The sequence below is a fragment of the Amphibalanus amphitrite genome, unplaced genomic scaffold, assembly GCF_019059575.1.
Source record: "Amphibalanus amphitrite isolate SeventyFive unplaced genomic scaffold, NRLGWU_Aamphi_draft 000055F_arrow, whole genome shotgun sequence".
Lineage (NCBI taxonomy): Eukaryota > Metazoa > Arthropoda > Thecostraca > Balanomorpha > Balanidae > Amphibalanus > Amphibalanus amphitrite.
Window position 1 is genome coordinate 76,960 of NW_024881551.1, and position 10,425 is coordinate 87,384.

Below are 10,425 nucleotides of genomic sequence, written 5' to 3' on the forward strand. Positions count from 1 at the left end.
AGCCCCCCCCCCCCCAGGTGGAGAAAGAGCCCGCAGTATGAACAGAACGGTATGGTGGTGGTGAGAGCCCGGTTCGAACCGCTTTGGCGTTCACTATTTTGGCTTTTAGTTCCGATGCTTATAGTGTGTGCGGTCATGGGCAGTTTGGCAATGGTCTCGTAGCAGAGAAGAGGCTAGTTTTACCAACAGAAAAGCCGCTGGCTGGCGGATTTTTTTTTCCTCAAGTTCCCCGAATTTCTTCATCCAGGCGAAAAACTAACTACCGACGTGAACGATAATATCAATATCAGGCAGCATAAGTGATACCTATGATTTCACATCAGCGCGGCGGTTACCTTTTTCAGCGCGATTGGTTGAACTTCAGGGAGACTTCTAAGAATGAAAATACCGACAGCCGGCTATTTTTTTTCTGCTTGTGAAACTAGCCTCAGGTTAAGTCGGTGCAAGGGATTGGCTGTGCCCTGGGATTATACGTCTTTGACGAGTGCGACGGTCGAGGGCTAGGTATGTCCCGTCTCCGTGCAAGTTTAGTAACAGTGGCGACGCCCTTGGGATCGGAGAGGGTTCGTATAAGTCGCACCTGCTTCTCCTGCGTGATTGAAGTTGAACACAGATCGCACCCTCCCTGGTAGGTATTAGCCTCTATGGTTCATCAATCAGCGTGAATGAAGGTGACGCGATGTCTGTGGGGCGCGCTTTCCCCTATAACCGGCACGGCGGTGACTGTGACCGAACTGACTAAGACGGCGATAGTTATGATGCATTGTAAATTGTAATGTGTTATGTACTGTACATTCAAGAGCGACCCACACCAACTAATTGCGTAGGGATTAGGTACTGCTAAGTGCTAATTGATTAGGCTGCAAGAAGTCTGCATCCTCCAAGCATCACATACGTCCTGGGACGCGGCCTACGTCCTGGGATAAGGCAAATGACAATGCCCCAAGAAATGTGTGTAAGCTGCTCGGGGCAGCTCGATAGAGATAAGAAAGCCAAACTGCACGGAAACGAATTCGTGGGAAATCAATTTTTACTTTTGATAAATCTTTTATGTTTAAAGGTAGACATTTTTTCGGGATTGTGGCGTGATATGAATAATTATAAATTTCATTAGTTGTATCAGAATTCATTATTTGCTAGTTCTGTCTTTCTACGAAATTGCGCTCATCAGACAATTAATGGCTCCTTCGCTTTGATAATTGTTTGTTCAAAAAATCATTCAGAAAACAAATATTCAATTTGATACTATGGTTGCCAGGCGATTCGCGGGTAAATTTCTTAATAGCAGTCAGTTGCTAGGCAACCAATCGGCATTGTAATATCGGTTATTTTGTCGAACAGCGTTGCCGTGGGCAGCCGTGGGTTTTTGACTCTTGCGTCCTAGCCATAAGCCGCCCAGTGTTTTTATATACCTTGAAGCCGCCTTGCCATAAGCGATAAGTATTCAGTAAAGGTTGTAAAATTTAAAGTTTACAGCTTCAAGTGTATTTTATCTGGCCGGATTTGCAGTTATTTAAGGTAAATTGTCCTGAGACTTATCTCAGTTGGGCAAACTAGACTTTTGGAATCAAAATATGGAGGCATCAATAATTTGATTCTGGTGGGAGGAGCCATGACCAAATATGGGCATGGAATCAATTTTTTGATTCATTTGGGTACACTTTTGACTTCAAATGTATCGTTACGGTTGAAAAAAGGCCCATGACGGTGAGATTTTTCTTTAAAAAGGTAGAAAAATGTGGTAGTTTTGCAAAAAGTGTTACCTCAAAACTAAGAAATTGTCCCTTTGGCCTTGTGAATGGGAAAAAGACAGAGGCACTGTCCATCACGTAAAAGCTGTTTTGAGGAAATCACACTGTATGCTATTTTTGTATCATGAATCACATACTAAACAATCAGTATTTGTGTAAAATGGCAAAATGAAATTTTCAAACCCCTAATTATCATTGTTGTAGTGCTTTTATATTTATTATATGGTTTTTACCTGGTGCTTCAGTTTTTGTATTCTTGACATTTCAAAATTGTGAATTGTTATCAAATGTAGTGAAGGTAAAGTACAACAATGCTATAGGTATCTGTTGTGGTGCTGAGGATACCACTAAATGAGAATAATATCAAGATATATGCTGTATTCTTGCAAGTCATTGTTGCCTATCTATTAACATTACCTGTGAATCAAAATAATGATTAGCCAGCTGATGGGGAATCAATATTATGATTATCTGTTCAAAGTGAATCAATTTCTTGATTGCCTTTCACTACCTATAGAATTCAAATTGTTGTGATAGGAGCAATATTATTTTGCTTAGGAGATACTTCAAGCATTTCTGTTCAAGATCAGGCATGCTCCTTCTTGAAACACTCTCTTATCTTTATGTGATTGGTAAGTTAGAAATGGTCTGCATTTATGCCCAAATATGGTCATAAGGAATCAATCTTTTGATGCCTCCATATTTTGATTCCAAAGGTCTAGTTTGCCCAACTGATCTGGATAACCTGTCACTTCTCATATTTAAGAAGTTGCTAAAATTCTGCTGACAAGTGGGTTCGTGATTACTGCAGAGTGCCGGAGAGCCAATGTTAGAATAAAGTGAAGTTTTAAGGGATAACATGAAGATAAGTTGATATGTATAATAGATAATCAATAAGGACTTGTTTGGCTGCCGAGGAACGATGATATTTGGCGATAATTTGCATAGGCAAGTCAAGAATTTCGACTCTGATTATGGGCATCAGGTAATGGCTCCGTAAGTGATAGTGATTAAATGGAGCCATTATAATTATAAAAAGGTCTAAAAACATGTTTAAAGTGTCTGAAATCGTGTCTTATGAGCTAAAGTTTGCTAATTTCGCTCCATTACCGCGTTTTCAGCATGCACGCTGGTGCACTCGCCACCGATGTTTCGGCGCTCCGCCACCAGGGCGGCCACTTGGTCGCCGACGCTAGTGTTAGGGGATAGGGAGTGTCCTTTCCAGGAATACCGTTGTTTGGTCTAACTTTGGGCCGTGTGGGTAACTTTGTTCCACGAGGAAAAAAATGGCTAAATTTTAATCAGCTTAATACCTATGCGCGAGAAATGGCATTTTTGGGCCGGAACCAATCAAGTAGTCAATGATAAACCCAGGGACACAAAAAATACGTCATCATGTCGATTTTGGATTTTCTAGATTTTTTTGTGAAGCTCCTTTTTTTCACCCAATATTAAGGTTTAGGTAGGTCCCTGTACGAGGCTCAGATGCTACCAGCCGAATCGATTTTTGCAATTTGCCTGAATAGGACATCATGTGAACTTTGCATTCGACTATTGGTAATTTATTTTCCTCAAACATTTTTTTAAAATTTGGGGGTGGTCAATGTTTATACATATTTTTTGCCGTTAATTCAATAACTTTGGGCCACCCGCAGGAAGGGTAAATCCAGGGGTGATTTAAAGTTCCGACACCATATGATGAAGAGGGTCGTCGTGTCGTTCGTTGTGTTCCGTGCCTTTTATTGTGTGTGGTTCGTCGCGTCGTTGGTTGTGCGTAAATGTCCCAGCGGGATACGTAAGCGACCTACAGTCATGATGGTGTGCATCATCCCGTGACTATGTTTGTACAATGTACAAGTTTGCTGTTCCTTTTTTAAAAGCCCCTAAGTGGACCAATGTATCCATAACGACCGCTAACATTGATACTTTTGGCTTTTCCATTGTTTTATTGATGCATTTATTCATATGGTACAAAGTTATTTTTGTGCGGGTAACATTGTGCCACTCTAATTTCAAAAAAATAAATTATATATCATTATCCAAAAAAATTAAGAGTGACTATAGGTGACCAGCAGGGATGTCACTGCCTTACTGCACAATTTCCTGAACATTTAACAAAATAATTTGGAAGTAATACGAAGAAAAGTCAAAAACTGGTACAAAGTTAGGCCAAACAACGGTACTTTATCCATGGTATCAGTATGCATACACCATAGGTAGGCTTCAGTCGGGGGAGGTTTGGTCAATCGTTGTCATTTTTAGCACGTGCTATTTTTGTCACACGTGCTAAAAATGACAACGATTCTGCTATTTTTGACAACGATGAGGCCGATTTCACTCCTCATCGAGGAAATGAAGATTTTGGAAAGATAAACACTGATTTTGGAAAAGAAGTGCTGCCACCTGGTGCAAGACGAAGAATCCAGCTTTAATATGCCTGTTATTTGTATGGTAGTTTGTTTTGTGGCCTGAAGTTGGAACTTAAAATTGAAGCATCCGAAAATGATCGATATTGATCGAAAACATGATGTTGATGAAAAAAATAATATTTTAAGTTGAGAGAGGAGGCCATTTTATCCAGATGCAGTAGTTTACTTCTTGAAATTATTTTTGCTAATGACGGCTGCTAATTATCCCTCATTACATGGCAGTCGTCGTAAGCAAAAATAATTTCAAGAAGTAAACCACCGCACCTGGATAAAATGGCCTCCTCTCTCAACTTAACATATTATTTTTTTCATCAACATCATGATTTCGATCAATATCGATCATTTTCGGATGCTTCAATTTAAAGTTCCAACTTCGGGCCACAAAAAAGGGTATACTTCAACGTTGGACTACCATACAAACAACGGCCATATTAAAGCTGGTTTCTTCTTCTTGCACCAGGTGGCAGCACTTCTTTTCCAAAATCAGTGCTTGTATTTCCAAAATCGTGATTTCCTCGCTGAGGAGTGAAATCGGCTTCATCGTTGCTAAAAATAGCTGATAGCGTTGTCATTTTTAGCACATGGTTGCCAAAAATGGCATGTGCTAAAAATGACAACCATTGACCAAACCTCCCCCAACTGGCTTTGACATTTATAGTGTTGTCAATTTGGCTTACCTATATTTATGTGACATACATATCTCAAGTTTGCTGCTTGAGATATGTATGTCAAAATCTGAATCATGTTTTGATTGACAAAATTCATGAAAAGTTTCAATAACTTTGTAGCCAAGTTGAAATTTTTCTTGGAAAAATTGCTTATCAATTGAAAATATCACATTCTAGTTAAAAGTTTATGCAATAATATTTAAGTTGTGATCAAGGAGTTTTAATTGTTTATACAAGCCTAAATTGTGTCCAGAGTTTAAGATGAAGCTATTTGAAAGCCCTGAAGTAGGGACAAGCATTGCTGATTGCAATTCAGAAAAATTATCAGTTTTGATTAGTCATGACTCATGCCTCAAGACCCATTCTAAGCAAAGTTTGTTGAGCAGGTCATATCCTAATATCTTGGCTTAGACTTGCCCAAAGCCAGACTGTAAAACATGGCAGCAATGCTGACTGCTAACACAAACAGCTTCACTAAATGAGAACTTTGGTCTGGTGGCAGCTCAAGGTTGACACCAGCTTTACCAATAGGTAACATGCTAGCTAGGGTAGTAAATTCACACCAGAGAAAAAAGAAGCAGGCTGAAAACCCACACTACCTGCATGAAACAAGGTCTAAAAGTTACACCACATATTTAAGAAAATGTGCTTTTGATGGCAAAAATTGATTAAAAATATCCATTGTTTGTTGCCCAATTATGTTTTTTTAGACCACAATATGTGCTCGCAGCACAATGGTCCAGTACAGTACAATCTTAGTCCTGCATTGCTTCATGCAACTCTGAATCAGCACCACATCGAGCTCACCACAGGGAACATTGATTACACTGGCAGTGTGCCTGAGCATCAAGATTCCTTGAATTGTCATTATTTGTGATCTGGATTCCAAGAAGGAATGTTTTGACAGGACAAATCAGAACACAAAATTAGGCATGCAAACTGCAAGCATTGACAGTCAACCTCACTCTTCACTCAGACTCACTTACTACTGAGTAGTTTGACCCTAATTTGGAATTAGGTTTGCTCCATTTATCTTCCTTAGTCTCAGCTTCTGCCCTCAAGCATGTGTATCAGTGTTAGCTGCTCAATATGCATGTGGAGAAGATGCTTTTGGAGCTTTAATTTCATAAAAAGCAATATTATTTATTACTGATTGGAGCATTGCGTCCACATCATTCTGGTTCACAAAATATTATTCACTTATGGTATCATTTTAGTTTTCTGACATCTTTAATTGGGTTAATCATTCGATGATTGTTTTACATGCCTACAAAACAAAGGATTTACCATAGAGCTCTGTTTGGTAGCTTTATACAGATACAGGTACTGCTGAGTTTTTTTTTTCTACAGCTATGCTATGTGCGAGGGCTTTTTTTGCGTTTTGAATTTGATTTGAAGATTGCCTTTTAATCAAGTATGTCCGAACGATATGGTTTGGTCAGGCAAAGGGTTTTTGAAGCCAGATTACGTTGTAAGATGGTACAGACTTGTTATCAGTTTTGTTTAGGAGACTGGAAAAGGAATACTCTAAAATATTCTGTAAACAAACCAGGAATACAACAAATTTCAGCATGATTAGATAGTTTCTATAAAACAAATTTCTGGAACATTTATTTGATAAATATTGCTCTGATGTTGATTGCAGATTACATAGATTGCATTCTGCCATTCAGCGATGGCAAGTGGCAAAGTACGTGCGAAGGTGGATAAGGCGTCTGGGGGTAAGTCGAATTTGAAAGAGTCAGTGGGAACTGGGATTTATGATTGTGACCTATGTAAAAATCATTAGCTTATAGTATTGGTGGCTGGTGCTTTGCATCATTCTCATTCCTTCTTCCAGAAATAAGGCTAGCTGCTTGGCTATGAACTTTATGGGATGACCGATTGAGTCATGCCCCAGCCAGTCACCATTTGGCATTTAGTTCCTTCTTTTTGAAATTTATTAACCATTGGCGGATGCAGTAACAAATACAACAGTCGGATATTGCTTTAGATACATTTGGTGACACTATAACAAAACATTTCTCATTGCCTGTACACTGTGAAGTCCACAGTGACACTCGGAGCGTTGACGGCTCCCCTGCCGCGCCCCCAGACACGGTGATGTACAATGACGTGGCAGTACGGAGCAACTCTGCCGTCATCGAGTACTGCCGCACCTCCATGGCCGCGCTCGGAGGCTCCACGGCGGGAATCCTCGGCTTCACCGGGCTCTACGGCTTCCTCTTCTTCCTGCTCTGCAACGTCACACTCTGGGTAGGGGTGAAGGAAAATGGCTTTTTCCTTTTTGCTATTTGGATCACAACAATATATAATTTTCTTTTTCTATTAAGAATCTGAGTCATTACAAGTCGCTATCCCTTATTATGAGCTCGTTATATAAAAAGCTAGCTGCTGTTAATGAATAATGCGTGTATGTATGATGCTTGAAATGTTTAGATCATTGTTTTTCATTTGTTGTTTGCTGTGAGGCTGCCATTGACTACCATTAAGTACCATTTGTGTCTTTGTTACAGCTGCTTCTACTGTTGAAGGCTGGTATCTCGTGGAACCGATTCTTCGTCAGCCGCCGCTCGCTGCTCACCAGTGGCCTCTTCTCGGGAATGTTCACTTACGTCCTGTTCTGGGTGTTCCTGTTCGGTATGGTGCACGTGTACTGAGTGGACTCCGCGCATATGGTGCACATGTACCCAGTGTGTATGACGTGCGGTGAGCGTGTGCTGAGCGCGTTTGTGCCGGCTGTGGCTGATCGCTGTTTCAGCCGATCTCCGCATGGTGGCGCCGTGCTCGCCAGATGAATGCTCTGCGCGCCGCCCGCCTCCTTGCGTTATCAGGCTGCCATAAATTCATTGGTGGCATAACTGATGCACTCTGGGTAGTGTACTGAATGAGTTGTGTCACACTGGTTGCATTATGGGTGGGTAAATGTGGGGTTCGGTGTGGAATGTATATTATGCGGCAACTGTGAAACAACAATGGTTGAAGTGAAGAGGCTAGGTTGTATGTGTGGTGTCGATTTATCGTGATTAAATTTAATGAAATGCCGCAGTATGCCGTGTATTCTTCACCATGAAGCGTTGTTTTTTGTTTGTTTTCAACGAAAGTTTGTTATACTGGTGTTAGGAAAATAGTTCTCGATTGTATTTCACGGCCATTTATATTAAACTTGCCAATTGTCTTTGTTTTATTGCTTTGTTGTTTTTGTTCGCTGATTTAATTAGCTGTCTAGCGTCCATTTTTCCAGAGCAGGGTTGCGGCGCTCATTTTCAACTTGTATTCCTAAAGATGTGTTATCAAATAAAATATTGAATGCACCTTTCTTTTGACAGTGTATTTTTTCCTGTAGCAAACATCACTTACCAACATCAGCTTTTATGCTCGAAAACGAGCTTTGATGATAGAGGGTGAGAGGTTCGGTCGAGAATGAGCGCTTACATACTCCCCAAACCTGGACACATGCCACCTATCTAAACACTGATGACCACCGCAGCCCATGTACCGCAGACTCAAATCACCATCACATGCTGCCAGTGGTAATCTTTTGCCAGCCTATGGTAATGTGGTCAATGGTAATCCTCTGTCCCTCCTTCCTCTCCTCAGGTACAGACCGTGCTCTGCTGAGACCGTGCCCTCCTGAGACCGTGCTCTGCTGAGACCGTGCCCTGCTGAGACCGTGCTCTGATGGGACCGTGCTCTGCTGAGACCGTGCCCGACTGGAACCTGTCGGGACCGTGCTCTGCTGAGACCGTGCTGTGCTGAGACCGTGCTGTGCTGAGACCGTGCTCTGCTGGGACATTTTCTGCTGGGACCGTTCTCTGCCGAGACCGTGTCCGGCTGAGACCGGCTAGGACGGCGCCGGTCCATCCCGCCTGGATGTCCCTCGGACACGGACAACTGGCCTGTTCCCGGTTCCTCCGATCCGGAAGGGACCGGCCTATCACTGATCCGAAATGTTCGGAGACAAGTGGAATGTTTCGAGCATCTGATTTTGTGAGATCAGTGTAGTGACAGTGATCGACGAAAAGCCTCAAGATGAGCTTGTACTGATGTGCAATTTTCAAGATCACGAAGTCTTATAAGACGTGACTTTGAGTCGAGTGTCGGACAACTATCTCATCTCATCACTAACGCTATAACTGATGAATATATGCAATCAACGAAGATCAAATCGACTGACCTTCCGGGATCAAATCACCTCACGGTAAGTCGAGCCACTTAACTGAGTGGTGGTATTTATTTCCACTGATAATACCTTATTGATAAAAATATGCCACATGCGCTATGCCAGTGCTTCACTTTTTGTAAGACATTGAATATTCGAACTTTTTGTGGTATATCCAATTGTCAAGCTTAAAGGCATCCGCCAATACAAAATTTGAGTTCAACTCTGTCCTTAACACTTTAAGGCTCCAATATCCAAACCCAACAAAAAGCTAAAGTGGACAATCACACCCACATGTAAGAAATCCGCCTGTCACGCGGCCTTGGACGCGCCACTGTCACCGATGCCGGCTGGCTATTTCGCCCAGCTGCTGCGCTTGTCGCGGACGTAGCGTGCCATTGTCGCTGCTATGATCCAGCGCCAGGTGCGCGAAATGTGACAGGAGCTGTGGTGGATAGGGCCACGCCTTATGGTCACGCCCCATCACCCAGCGGGTGGGTGGAAAATACCGGCTATGGAGCTACCTGTCCCTTACTAGAGGCTTCGCCACGAAACGGTCATATTCTTATGAGAGGAGCGGATATTTTACTTAGCTTTGGTTGATCGTTTACCATGAAGGAATGTGTTATTTTAAATGTGCAAAAAAGTTTTGTTGAAACTTTTGAAAAGTTATCGCTGCTACAATGCTTAAAAAAACTCATTGTCGGCATGTTATTTGATTTATTCAAGGTCAGATCAGTCGTCCATTCAATATCTTGGGTCCTGTCGAACTCAGACGGACGTCTGAAGATGTTAATGCCTCCATTTTGACAATATTCTGCCGCCGTAGACGGGCGACAATGACGCACGTCGAACTCTGCCGCAGCGGCAGCCATCAGCCACACACTCAGGAGCACGCAGCAACGTCTCCAACAGTTAACACTTAACAACGGTCCATTCTCAATGCATCTGCTGATGGGACAGCAGGTTCACCCTCTGAACCGCCCAACACGCTGAGCTCGCCAGGTCGCCTTCCTCCGCTCTGACCGTGCCGTCCTCTGCCCTTGCTGGACATCATTCCAACGTCTGTGGTCCCATCTAGCGCCCGTTGGTGGTCCGGTCGGTCCACGGATCGTTGATGTGCGGCTCCTGGCAGCAGACGCCCACCGAGCGGCTCTTGTTCATGTAGCACCGCGTGAACGCCACTGTGGGCTGGTCGAGCTGCGGGATCGGGCCCTGCGACGGGTCCATGATGAACCCGGTGTACGGGTCGCACGTGTTGGTGTCCACGCAGAACAGCGACGCGCCGCAGGCTTTCACGACGGGACTCTGCGCGCCGTTGGAGCCGGAGAATCCCCCGGAGACGGAGCCGGCGTACTGGTTCTGGGCAGGAGCGGATCCGGCGCCGCCGAACTGGTTCGGAGTGAAGCGAGAGG

General features: G+C 43.1%; 1 protein-coding gene across 3 annotated transcripts; it reads left to right on the forward strand.

Annotated features, from left to right (window-relative positions):
* Window positions 1-1,221: 1,221 nt before the first annotated feature.
* Window positions 1,222-8,162, forward strand: LOC122378119 (ER membrane protein complex subunit 6-like). 3 transcript variants are annotated; one of them, XM_043358799.1, is made up of 4 exons: window positions 1,222-1,269; window positions 6,494-6,569; window positions 6,944-7,104; window positions 7,365-8,162. In XM_043358799.1, the coding sequence occupies exons 2-4, from the start codon at window positions 6,524-6,526 to the stop codon at window positions 7,506-7,508; spliced, it is 351 nt and encodes a 116-aa protein (XP_043214734.1). In that variant the 5' UTR covers window positions 1,222-1,269; window positions 6,494-6,523; the 3' UTR covers window positions 7,509-8,162. The 3 variants fall into 3 exon arrangements, with proteins under 3 accessions (XP_043214734.1, XP_043214732.1, XP_043214733.1); XM_043358797.1 differs by having other exon boundaries at window positions 1,233-1,518; XM_043358798.1 differs by lacking the exon at window positions 1,222-1,269 and adding an exon at window positions 1,418-1,436.
* Window positions 8,163-10,425: the final 2,263 nt, after the last annotated feature.